At 43.8% G+C, this 13,605-nt stretch overlaps 1 protein-coding gene across 1 annotated transcript; it reads left to right on the forward strand.

Annotated features, from left to right (window-relative positions):
* Window positions 1–201: 201 nt before the first annotated feature.
* gaa2 (alpha glucosidase 2) lies at window positions 202–11,055 on the forward strand. Its single transcript, XM_076091599.1, has 21 exons — window positions 202–370; window positions 1,615–1,738; window positions 2,050–2,628; window positions 3,524–3,669; window positions 3,811–3,976; window positions 4,425–4,521; window positions 4,899–5,018; window positions 5,482–5,600; window positions 5,703–5,834; window positions 5,916–6,026; window positions 6,108–6,221; window positions 6,306–6,390; window positions 6,487–6,604; window positions 6,731–6,864; window positions 7,328–7,479; window positions 7,568–7,716; window positions 7,798–7,939; window positions 8,222–8,320; window positions 8,522–8,686; window positions 9,031–9,177; window positions 9,641–11,055. Exons 2-21 carry the CDS (start codon window positions 1,646–1,648, stop codon window positions 9,701–9,703), a joined length of 2,931 nt encoding a protein of 976 aa, XP_075947714.1. The 5' UTR covers window positions 202–370; window positions 1,615–1,645; the 3' UTR covers window positions 9,704–11,055.
* The last annotated feature ends 2,550 nt before the right edge of the window (window positions 11,056–13,605 follow it).

Genomic DNA, 13,605 nt, shown 5'->3' on the forward strand with positions numbered 1-13,605 from the left:
GTGTAAAACACCAAGGATCAAATATAGGTTAATGTGGTATGTGTGGTGTTTGTTGTTTTGTTTTGAGGGAAATATTGTAAATATAATTGTCTCATCCACACTCCGGAGCAGAAGGTGGCTGTAATGCCACAATAACCTGGATGCCAACCGCCGTAAAAGAAGAAGAAGAAGAAGCAGAGGCTTCTAAACGGAAGTTCTCGAAATTACGAGGCGTAGTGAATGTGACATGGAGATAAACAGACGCACACTATGCAGATGTTTGCGGTTATCGACCTTACGGATTATTTAGCAAACGATACGTTTATTTAAAGGACAGATCTGCTCCGCACGCCGTATTGTTTTGTGTCTGTAAGACTGAGATGGTTTATAGGTAAGCAGTGTTTATGTTAACGCCATTGTTAGCTCACGTTAGCGCATGTTAGCTAAAGTTACACTGTTGTGAAAAGTTAGCTAACGCTAATTAACGTTACTATACTAACGTAACGTCAATTGTTACCTCTCAGGTGACTAGGAATTGTTTTCTCGTAACTCTAATGTGTTGTCAGCCAAAACTGCATTTTAATAAGAGGTCAAATGTTTCCCTGGTGAACTTTGACATTCACATGTTGTGTCCTAGGCATGGCTAGCTAAAGTGTAGCTAGCTAAAGTGTAGCTAGCTAAAGTTAGTTAGCTACAGTATAATGATCTTTGGACGAACTGTGCAACGTGCCTTATCAATATGGGCCTCCGTAAATAACAAAACGTTAAGTTACGTAACGTGAGCTGTCACGAGGGTGTTGTGTTTGAGGAACACATTAAGTCAACAACGTTTTGTCAAAAGTAACAGATAAGATATGTACTCACGTGTAAACTCCTCGAGACAAAGACTCTAATATCATCCAGTTATGATTATTAAAACACTTTGCACATTACTGACGGTGTTACATCTATGGCATCTTAATGTGTCCTTAAATGTTAAGTGTTGTGTGTGTGTGTGTGTGTGTGTGTTTTAACTCTAATGACCCTTAAGCAATGCTCCTATTTAATCCCTGACTTTACATTATATTTATACTTTTACTGAAGTAAAATAAGTAATACCATAGTGTAAAATACTCTGTTGCCAGTAAAAGTCCTGCAATCGAAATTTTTTCTGAAGTAAAAAAAAATATTCACATTCAAATATACTTAAAGTACAAATGTTAAACTATTCACTCTGCAGAATGGTCCATTTCAGAGTAATATATATTATTTTACTGCATTATAACTATCAATGCACTAACATATAGATCCCTTTGATGTTGCGGCTGGTTAAAGTGGGGCTCATTTTTACTATATACTGCCAGGTAGCTTGTGAATTCCACCAAAGGATCAGTAAAGTTTTATCTTAATCCATATTCCTTATGTATCAAGTAAATGTAGTGGAGTAGAAGTAAAGTACCTCAAAATTGTCTTACACACATCTTCTTCTCCCTCATTCCTCTGTTATAGAGTTCAAATTATCATCACTGTCAAATCAAATGTCACAGATTCTTCTGCTCACTCGTCCCACCAGCTCCAACCAGCAGGAAATGAGACGTAACCCTCTGGAACTGAACTTTCTTCTGTCGTCTCTCTTTCTTTCTCTCGTGTGTTCAGTCGCTCAGTTTGACGAACACACTCTCTCAGGATGGTGTCGTACAAGCGGCTGAACCCGGAAGATGTTCAGTTTTCCGGCGCGGTTTTGTCAGAAGAGCCTTGTCCTGTGCGTAAAGAAGTTCCAGTGAGTTCATATGTTTACCGCTCCCTTTGCCTCCGACCTCCTGCAGTCAGCTTTTAAAGTGTATAATAATAATAATAATAATAATAATTGCAGCAGAATCTTCATGCTCTTTCTTCAGGCTGCCAGTTGTTTGGGATGTTTTAGAATCTAGATGCATTAGTCTCATTATTTCTCTGTTTTTAGTCTTTAACGTGCTGCTATTGCTGCCTGTCTAATCCATTTATCTGTTTCAGTATAAAGGGACTAGTCTGGGTCCTCATGGTTGCTTCGCTGAACGTGTTGCTTATGTGATTCCCTTGTTGTGTTTCAAGGCTCCGGATCCAGAGGAAGCCTCCCTGCTTCCCCGAAGGCCACGGTGCTCCGTCACCACATGCCTCCTGGTGATTGGCGCCCTGCTGCTGCTCCTATGCGGAGGCTGGCTACTGGGCACCATGTTCTGGCTGCACCGTCCGTCCAACCAGCAGCCACGCGGGCCCCCGTCACCGGCCCCTGCGCAAACACCGGACTCTCAAGTAGAAACGGGAGTGAACGACACTGCAGCTGCCTCCCGCCGAGAGGCCTGCAGTTTAATCCCCGAGGCGTGGAGGTTTGACTGCTACCCCGAAAGAGCCGTGGTTGTGACCCGAGAGTTGTGTGAGGCGAGGAACTGTTGCTTCATCCCTGCGTCCGCTCCCTCCTCCTCCGCTGCCGCCCGCCCATCCGGGAGAAACGGCATCCCTTGGTGTTTCTATCCTCAGGATTTCCCTTCCTACTCGCTGGTGTCGATAAACGACACATCGCTGGGACAGAAAGGTACGCTGGTGAGGGAGGTGAAGACCTACTACCCTGCAGATATCCTCACTCTGGAGGTGGAGATACGTCATGAGACGGACACGCGGCTACGTGTCAGGGTGAGTGAGTGAGGGAGTCACGAGAGCATTCAGTCATGTTTTACTCGGCATGCAGTTTCTGTTTTTTAATCAAGAGCTTTACTTTTTACATCTGTGGGGAGGACTTGTAGCACTATCAACGATCTAGCATGAATTTAAGGGACATGTAATCATACTGATCAATTATAAAACAATTCTCATCAAGGCGTAGTAGAATATTTTGTCATTTAAACAGTTTTTCATGCACATAAGCTCTGATATCGTGAAGAACCGCTGACCCTGCAGCTGCTTAAGTTTGCTGACAGTATCAAAGTCTTAAAGTGCTTCCTGGAGTAAATTCTAAAAGTTAAAGCTGCACTAAATCAATGTTTTTGTATTGATTAATTAATGAATCAATATAAAAACATTTAAATGCCAAAAGGTCACTCCTAAACACACAAACAAGTGACTCTGCACTTCCCCTTTGCTCTGTGACAAAGTTAGTCACTAGCTCATTAAGAAAGTGGAGCATCTATGACCCAGTAACACTTAAAGGAGCTGGTAGGAACCAACACTGATCTAAAACCAGTATCTAACTAGTATAACCAATATCTACATAGGGAGCAGGTCCTCTCCACTGACTCCTCTATCGTGCGCCGCCATGTTGCTACAGAAGCCCAGAATGGACAAACCAAGCGCTGGCGCTGAAGAAGGCCATTTGCCTTTTTGCTTTCGGCCACCCTAGAAGGTGTCCAATGACGCCTACACACTTGGCACATGGGAGATGTTTCAGTTGGTAACTTGCAACCTCACCACTAGATGCCACAAAATCCAACACTGGCCCTTTAAGACTACTTGTGATGTTTTGTGAAATACCGCTGTAAATTCTCTGGTCTGTATATTAATAACGAACTTTTCCTGGTGTTTCCCTGTCTAGATTACCGACCCCTCTAGTCCGAGGTTCGAGGTTCCGATCTCTGTTCCCGCTGCCGCCAAGAAGGCCGACAGTCCAGACTACACCGTGGAGCTTTCAAAGAGTCCGTTTGGTCTCATCGTGAAGAGGAGCTCCACAGGAGTAGTGCTGTAAGTCTGAGTGACGGAAGGCCGATGATCACGATCGCACTTCTATTGTTTACTAGAAACTCTCTGAAAGCACATTCCGTTGTGAAAATAATAATGATTAACACTCTAGCACTGCCTCTCCTTTCAACTGCTCCCTGTTAGTCTCAACACCACAGTGGCTCCTCTCTTCTACGCGGATCAGTTCCTCCAGTTATCCACCTCCCTGCAGAGCCAGTTCATTTACGGCCTGGGTGAGCACCGCTCCACCTTCCTGCATGACCTGCACTGGAACACGCTCACCATGTGGGCCAGAGATGTCCCTCCTACGGTATGGAAAATCACGTTTTTGTCATTTTTTCTTCTTTTTTTTGAAATGTACAGCACTTTGAGCTACATGGTCTGTATGAAATGTGCTTTACTAATAATAATAATAATTATTATTATCATGTCCCAATACATAGTATGTCAAATGCAGTATGCAAGAAATACCAGGATCTTCTATCTATACACCTGGAAGCATTTTGCAGCATGCAAGCCGGCTGGCTTTTCTGGCTCTTCTGACCCACAATCCTTTGCGCTGCTGATATATGAGAGAGTTCGAGGGGCCATGTTATGAAGAAGTATAAGTCCCAATTGAATGCATACTGCATGCAGCAGTTCGTACTTTATTAGGGCAGCTTCGGTATATACTAACAGTAAAGATAGAAAGGATGTGATTTGGAACGCGTCTTTAGCTTTTAGCCGTCGTTAATTCTTTCATTCCTCCTACATTGTAGGAGCAGACAAACCTGTACGGAGCTCATCCGTTCTACCTGGCGATGGAGGACGGAGGCACCGCGCACGGCTTCTTCCTGCTGAACAGCAACGCAATGGGTCAGTGTGCTAGTCGCCCCCGATACTTCCTCTGCAGGTTTCACCACGCGCAATGACGCACGTTAGCAGCTGATTCTGACAGTGTCCCAACAGTTCATTTAAAGAAACATTAAGCAACTTTATGAAAACAGAAGTCTCTGAATGGTTTGTACAGTCAGCAGTGTCAGTAAATATCTTTCCAGTGTTGGGTGAAGAGGTCATTTAGGGCTCATGTTGCTCACTCAAAGGTTGAATTTGTTTGCAAACTAGTTACTCCTAATACCCGATCTTTATCTCTTCGCTCTTTAGCGTCATAGACATGCTCTCGCTGTCCTAATAGCTTACTCTGCAGGATTCTCTTACAAATGTTTCATCAGCAGTTTTTCCTGTTTGCTCAGATGTGGCCCTCCAGCCCGCCCCGGCCCTCACCTGGCGCACTATTGGTGGAATCCTTGACTTTTACGTTTTCCTCGGTCCTGATCCTGCTTCTGTGATTGGACAGTATGTGGAGGTCGTAGGTCAGTAGGAGTCTGCTGGGATGCGGGTTGTTTGGGCTTTTGTGTGAAACCTTTAATGCTGCTGTCTTGGGTAAGACTAAAAAATACATTTAAAACCTCAGTGGGTCACTGCTGGAGAAATTAAGGTTAAAAATCAAAAACAAACCTGTCTTACAGAATATATTTTACAACCGTTACTCACTTAGAGAGTTCTGGATTTCAGTACCTCTGAGAGACTCTGATGGACTTTGCATCATATTACTGGATGAATAAAACGACCAGAATCGAAAAATAAAAATTCAATGAAACTATAAAAAAATGCATTTTTTGAAAATATGTGCAAAAATAGATTCAAAGGGATGTCAACGTTCACATCATTAAGGATAAAATAATTGGAAGATATTCATCTTCATGGACTTCTATGTCCATAAAGATGTAACGCAGTACGGATGTGACCTCTCCTCGTCCCTCCACCTCTTCACAGGATACCCGACGATGCCCGTCTACTGGGCTTTGGGCTACCATCTCTGTCGCTGGGGTTACAAAACCAGCAATTCCACCTGGGAGGTTGTCAAGAGCTTGAGGAATTATGGGATACCTCAGGTACAGTTGAGCCAGCAGACTGTTTGTTTCTCTGTGTGTCAGTATTCATTTGTTTCTCGTTCTTTTGTTAAAATCGATACTGGTGTGTTGACTTGTTCACAGGACGTCCAGTGGAACGATATCGACTACATGGACCAATTCCTGGACTTTACTTTTGACCCGACAAAGTTCAGCACGCTGCCGGATCTGGTCAAGGACCTGCACGCTCACGACCAGCGCTACGTCATGATCCTGGTACACTGGAGTTTGTGTTTGCTTTAATACGTGTCGTCTGATTCGGAGTGTTTGTATGACGGTTGTGTCTCGGACCTGCAGGACCCGGGTATCAGCAGCTCGCAGCCCGAGGGCTCCTACTGGCCGTACGACGAGGGACTGAGGAGAAACGTCTTTATTAAAGATGCCGAAGGGAAAACACTCATTGGGAAGGTGAGACTCTAATGATGTTGCACAAATGAGGCTAACCCAACACGCATTTACTACACAAAGGTTATGGGTCTCTTCCTCCAGGTGTGGCCTGGTCTGACAGCATATCCTGATTTCTCCGATGATGTGACGCACGAATGGTGGTACGACAACCTCCAGAGGTTCCACCAGAAGGTGCCATTTGATGGACTATGGATCGTAAGTATGGGAAGAACTGACTCTCTGCACTTCACGATGTATATATCTTCTCCCTGACCTTCGTCTCATTTTATTTATTTTTAGGACATGAATGAGCCGTCAAATTTCCTGGACGGGTCCACCAATGGCTGTCCATCAAACAGTCTTGAAAATCCTCCTTACACACCCGGTGAGAGATCTCAAGCACAAATCTCACAACAAACACGATGCACAATGACACACTGCCTGTGATTGTCAAAATGTTGTGTCTTTCTCCCCTTTTTAGGTATACTTGGAGGTCTGCTGAGAGCTAAAACTGTGTGTGCCACCGCACAGCAGAAGCAGTCCGTCCACTATAACATGCACAGCCTCTATGGACTAATGGAAGCTAAGGCGTCTGCAAGGTCGAGACCTATAACGACACATAGACACACACACGACAAAGATAAAACGCTGAACGACTTCTTTGTTACGTGGTCCTTTCCTTAAATCCCCTGCCTCTCCGCTGTCTTTGCTTGTTTTGTGTCCAGCGCTCTGAAGCGGATCCTGGCAAAGAGACCGTTTGTAATCTCTCGCTCCACCTTCCCCAGTCAGGGGATGTTCTCTGGTCACTGGCTCGGAGACAACAGGAGCCAGTGGAAAGATCTGTACTCTTCGATCTCAGGTGAGACGCATGGGTTGCACCTTTTTACAGCTATATAACAGCTTTTAATGGATATTATAGTTTGAAGCTTGGAAGCTTCATTCGTAACGTTGACATTCAGATTCTGAATAAATATTTGAATGCTTCCCGTGACAGCAGACAGATGTTATCCGTAAAAATATTCCGATAAATCGACTATATACTTGCTGCTTACTAATGCCCGACAGACAAAGTTAGCAACTCCCTGGTGAGGAAAGCAGAAGCTAGCTAAGGAGCTAAAGCTAAAGACCCACTCGGATACATTTTCACAGAAGTTGGGAGATCAACACAGAGTTAGAGCTGTCTGTGGTTTCACATGTTTTATTGCACACACTACTCTGTGCTGAGGATGAAGAGTAACACCCGCACTCTCCTCATCATTTAAGTGTTTTTCCCCTCCATGTCCTCCCGATGTTGCTCACCTTCTCTCTTTTGTCTCCTTCAGGTATCTTGACCTTTAACCTTCTTGGCATCCCGTTGGTGGGAGCAGATATCTGCGGCTTCAGCGAGGAGCCAGAGGAGGAGCTCTGTGTCCGCTGGACGCAGCTGGGAGCTTTCTATCCCTTCACGCGCAACCACAACGCCATCGACATGGAGGTGAGAGCTTAATATCACAGCTCCAAAGTCGAGCGCTGGTCCGTCCTTCGGTCCCTGTTTAAGAAGTGCTGCTTTGTTTCATTTACAGCCTCAAGACCCGACGGCGTTCAGCCCTCTGGCTCGTACAGCCATGAAGCAGGCTCTGCTGCTGCGGTATTCCCTCTTCCCCATCCTGTACACTCTCTTCCATCATGCGCATGTACACGGACACACTGTCGCACGGCCCTTAATGTTTGAGTAAGTATTCGATTGTCTTTACTTTATCTGGACTGGGAGCATCGTTGCCTCACTGTAAATGTCACTGTGTGCTCTCCAAAGGTTCCCGAAAGACGTGAGAACATATGGGATTGACAAACAGTTCTTGTGGGGGAAGAGTTTATTGGTGACGCCAGTGTTGGATCCGGGAGTCGACTACGTGGACGGTTACTTCCCAGAGGGTCTGTGGTACGACTACTACACGGTAAGACCCGCACTCCCTCAACACTCAGGCCGACTCTCGCCCCTCACAACCGACACCTGAGCATTTATACTTTGCCACATGGATGACTGCAAACAGACGGTTTATTTTGTGAATCGGACCCGGCATATATCGGTTGCAAATCCTCCTCGATTCGTGGCGCTATCAGCGACCGCGATCCATTCTTTGTGCCTTCGCACCACAGAGTACACGGTGTTGTATGAGTCAGGAACAAAGTGGTGTAAACAGTTTACTTATGAGCGCTGGTGATGGTCTACTTCCCAGGGCGACTCTCTGCGCAGTAAGGGTGAAGACCTTCGACTCCACGCCCCTCTAGATAAGATCAACCTGCATTTGCGCGAGGGCTCGATAACACCAACACAGGTAAATATATCCTTTTATTTATATACAGTGTTAGATGATCTGTTTAGCATACACTGTATGTTTGTTTCATAAGCTGAAGTTTTGCGATTTCTACATCGTTGTGGTTTTGACCTTTTTCTGTGGATCTGACTAATCAAACCTCACAATCAGAAGTCTGTAACGTCACATTCGTTTGTCTTCTCTCCTCGTTCGCGTGTACAGGCGCCCAACCTGACGCTGTGGGTGAGCAGCGGTCAGCCTCTCCATCTGGTCTCGGCTCTCTCCGACGGCGGCTCAGCCAGCGGAGATCTGTACTGGGACGACGGAGAGAGCATCGACACCTACGAGAACGACCTGTACTCCTACATCGTCTTCGACGTCGCTCAGGTGCCCACGCTGTTGGAAAACCTCCACAAACTGCGTCTGTAGTTGTTTGATTGAGCTCAAGGTTGTGTGCGTGTGTGTCGATGAAGAGAAAGTTACTGAAAGCACAACATACTTTGTAGCAGCAGTGCATTCTGGTCCGCTGAGGCCTCATTGATGCCCATTGTTGTTAGAAAATTGCGTGTTAAAATCTGTTGTGGGACGTAAAACCAAAACAATACGCTGAGGGGAATAATTATCTGTGGTTTGATCACTACGAGCCGAAGTAAAATAAGAATAATTGGTTGTTGCGGCTTCAGCGTCGCGATGTAACTCACCCGGCCGTGTCCATCTGCTCGTTTTCGTAGAACGCGATGACATCACAGGTGCTGCATAGCAACGTGGAGGCCACGTACATCACCGTGGAGACGGCCTCCTTCTACGGTGTGAAGCAGGAGCCGAGCAGAGTGCTGGTGAACTCCCAGGATGCAGCGTTCATGTACAGACCCAACCAGGTGAGGGTCGGGGGGGGGGGGGTAGTAAACGACCTGGAAACTGTGGTCGTGCTTGATGTTCACGCGGAGTCGTGGTAGACGTCCCTGGTGACTCATCGTGTGGGGATCTAACAGGGGTGTGGTTTCTCCAGATTTTCTGTGATTGAATCATGTAGATCTGTTTTACTCCCTGGGGAGAGGAACTCCAATGTTATTTATTTAGCCCTATATCCCAAATCCCTATTTTCCTTAAGGGGCTTTACAATGGGGGGGGGGGGGGATGTACTGGGTTACTTTCTACCACTGTGTGACAGCACTGGTGTTTTAATACAGAGTGCTGAATCCACAGAGCTGCAGCAGGCGAGTGTCGCGTACCTTCGATATTCCTCTTCTGCACTCCATGAGTTTAGATTAGCGTGTTTTATTTGTTTTTATCAGAATGGAGAAACTCTTCATGCTGAAATGATGTGTTTTCTCTCTGCAGGTGTTGACAGTTGCAGATCTCGGTCTCAACCTCAGTCAGAACTTCACCATCAGCTGGATGTGATGAATCGGATGTTTTTATGCACACGGTGCAGTCTTTATGTTTTAGGACGGTGATGTTTTGTCTCTGTGGTCTTAAAGCGAACAATAACTGAGGTTAACGTGCTCATTTTCACGCTTTGTTTTGGGTGATCGGCGTAGGACTCGTAGACCTTTTTTAACCCGCGGGGACTCTGCGTACAGAAGAGCTAACGGTCCCAACTGTCCATCCGATGTGGTTGAAAACACCCTCAAATTAAAGCTGAGAGTCAGCACTTTAATCTCAGTCATTGTTGTGTTTCGTATCTAATGTGCTGGAGTACAGAAACATTAAAAGCTGTCCTTTTTTAGAAAAGATGAACAGATAAACAGGTACTCTGGAGTGAGTCAACTCAAGTTTGTGTTCATCATATTTGTCAAAAATAAATGCACCAACACACATGAAGACTCATGAAAGTACAACACACACGACCACCGACCTACAGTAGTCTGGACACTGCTTTAAATATCCGTGTGGATATTATATATAATCTAATTTAATGCCTGATAACTTATCGCTGAACCGTCATCGGATTTCAACAAAAAGCTTGTGTTGGTGGCTTTTTTTTAGTTTCACTTTTATTTCAGTTCATGAGTCAAATCTGAACTTTATTATTTTTTTTAATTCTCATCAGCAGTACGGTTTTGTGCAATAAGTGAAACAGGATGAGCCTGAACATTGGTCAGGATGTAATGCGTTGTATGTGCTTGAATGCTATTTACAGCTTATGTTTGCACTAATTAGTACTAGTACTAAGTAAGTATTAGTAGAAACAGGTGCCGTATGATTCCTGTTTGTACCAAATTATCCTTTTTGTTCAGTGTTCTATTGTAAGCCTGTAACGCGGATGACCACAGTACTGCTATGCTCGAGGATTACTTTAATGCACAACTCCAGTACGCTACACCAGCCATATGTGTCTCCTGCAATCATTTCACTGTGACTTCTCTTGTTTTCTTCTGACGGCAGAATGTAACTAAAACCTGAAGCGAAGTTCATTTATTCTGCTTGAATTTGACCGTGAAGCTGTGAACATCTGATTTGAATTCGTAGTCTGTAACTCACAGAAGACCAGCCGTGAGCGCCGTCGACGCACGTGTGCTGTGACGCAAACGACGCAAAACGGAGCACATTCTACTGTCTTTTGCGTTAAGGTTACTGAAATGAAGAAAAAGTGCAGTATTTTATCGTTCATTGTGTTTAATTTTTGTGTAATTGCTTGAATTTAATTATAAGAACAATATGAAAATGTCTGGAGTTTTGCTGGATTTGTTTTTTTCTATTTCATGACAAACATCTTTTTGTGGCAACAATAAAAAAAGGATAAGTTTATTCAATTTGAATACATTTTATTTATTACATTTTTTTTTTATCTTGCCTGCATTTGAATTTGAACCTTGAGGTGCTGGAGCACGTGTGCCACTAGAGGACACACTTTCTCAATGCTGTGGTGAGTGTTGCACTCATTCCTCATAACAGATTCTGTTGTTTTCCCCCCCAAAGGCTACAAAATACCGGATGTCATTTGTTATAAATTTTCAGTTTAATTTATTTGAATTGTTTTCAGGTTTTAACTCAAAAAGTAGGAGCTTCAAACTAAACAAAATCTCTTCCCCGTCTCTACAACTCTGGTCAAATCATCCCTGAACGAGGTAGTTGGGTCCAAGAGGGGGTTAAAGTGCATGCAGTTTTACTGTAACAATAAGATATGACTGTCTTATCTTTTAATACTTATTGTTCTTGAGTGAATTACAGCCTTTGAAGACGGAGAAACTGCAAGATGTGAGGTTAATGTTTACCTTATTTATCTAAACGGTTATGAAGGTAGAAATCCTCGTCTGCGTTGGCTCAAATGAAAAGAAACGCATCCAATATTAATATATTTTAAATGTGTCACATCTTTACTGCATCATTAATTCTAACGGTACTTTTATTTTAATCACATCTTCTGTCAGTGTTTCCCTTTAATCAGCTCTGCAGCCTTTCTTTCTCTTTCTATCTGAGTATTTCAGTCTCCCCCATTCTAAACCCAGCAGCTTTGTTCTGCGGATAGAAGAGTCTCAGGAAGTCTGGTATTAAGATACGAGGGTCATCTGAGGACTGAGCTGAATTAGCTTGTCTCTGAAAAAAAGTCTTTTCCCATAATTAACATCTAGAATGTGGTGCACGCCCTCCATAGACGTTGATCCCATGACACCAAACAAGTATCTGATTGTCCCCAACAAACTCACTTATCAGCAACAGAAAGTAAAAGCGGAGACAACTTGTGTTCTATTCCCCCTCTGATAGCCGGGTTGAATCCTCCTCCACTGCTGATAGACGTGTTTTTATTGGCTCTGTGCAAACGTTCACAGCCTAACTGTTTCCAGATGGTTGGTAGAGGGCACATATATCATTCTGCAGAGGGGGGAGGAGAGGGAGAGAGAGAAAAAAAAGAGAGCAGCGGGGGTCTGTCAAAAGCATTCTGCTCTACTGACGAGGGCATTTCCTGTCTGGATTTGGGAGGATTAAGTATTTGTGCGTGGGGGGTGTTTGTATGGTCGGCATGCAGAGAGAGGGACAAAGTACGGGACTCTTTTCGGGGATCGTGCACATGTTTGATTTGACTCCTAATGCATGTGGGAGGAATGGGAACAGATCTGTGAAAGCAAAAAAAGGGATGTAGTGTCAGGGTTTACACGTTTTTAGGAAAAACAGAACATTGTTAATGTTTCAGTCTGGGCTTTCTATGGTGTTGTCATATTTATGTAGCACAGTTCATAGTGAAAGCTTCACAAAAAACAAATCTGTTACGTATTAACTGAGAACTATTTCATTTAATCGTTTTGGACGAATGGGTATTGTGCAAGAGAGTCTGGAGGGGTCATGAAAAATATCTAAAAGCAGCGTCATTGTTCGATTGTTAAACTTTCCTTTTCTGTTTGGGTGTGTTTTTTTCAAACCGACAAAAACAGTGCAGCAAAAACACGTTACAGCTCTTCTAACGGTGTGATCTTTATATTCACTTATAAGCATCTCATCAAGACATCCAGTTTTGTAAATCCAGAGTCGAGTCCTGACTACCTCGAGGATCACTTTGGACTTAAATTCAGGTTTGTGGTTAGAGTTTTAGGTATCGGTAATAATTAAGTGAAGAAATGTCATGCATGGACATGTACAAGTCAAAATAGTGCATGTGGGGAAATAGGGGAAGACTCCTTTTCAAGTATTCTGCAGGTTGCTCAGTCAGTGTTACACTCGGTAGTCTGTATTGGGCCTCCACACCTACAGCTTCCACAAAGGTGTGGTGAGACATGAACTAGCCAAATATTTACCCTGTTATCAAATTAACTTTTCTCAGTCTTCCTTTCTATTTGCTCTCCTCGCTTTGGTTTAACTAAATCTGTGTGTGTGTGTTTGTCTTTCCGCTTTGCAAACTAAACCCCTTAATTAATCATCGTCTTCTAAATACAGAATCGCATCCTGGTTTAAAAGTCCAATAAGTCAATGTAACTGCTCCTCTGGAACATCTGACTGAGAATGACACGAGGGTCACTTGATGAGTGTAAATATAGAAAAAAATAGTTTGACCCCTGACATAGAGAGGGAAATGATGATTCATAACAAGTGGAGTGATATGTGATTTTAGAAAACGTCACAAGAGCTAAGAGCCACACCCAGGAGCCTATATCTCCTGCACACTCCATTTGAAATTGCCCAGGAGTGCGCCTCTACATCACAGCGGCAAGGTGGGGAAAAAAAGAGGTAAAAGATGCTAAAAAGCTTCGTAGAGCTGAAGGGAACTGAAAGGTTGGGTGATAATTATCTGTAGGTTCACAACTACGACTTATGACAAAGTTTCAGTTCAGCTTTAAACAGAGTTATGGTAATAAATTAATTTAATTGCT

This window comes from Anarhichas minor, unplaced genomic scaffold (genome assembly GCF_050575085.1).
Source record: "Anarhichas minor isolate MPS153535 unplaced genomic scaffold, ASM5057508v1 ptg000014l, whole genome shotgun sequence".
NCBI classification, from domain to species: Eukaryota; Metazoa; Chordata; class Actinopteri; order Perciformes; family Anarhichadidae; genus Anarhichas; species Anarhichas minor.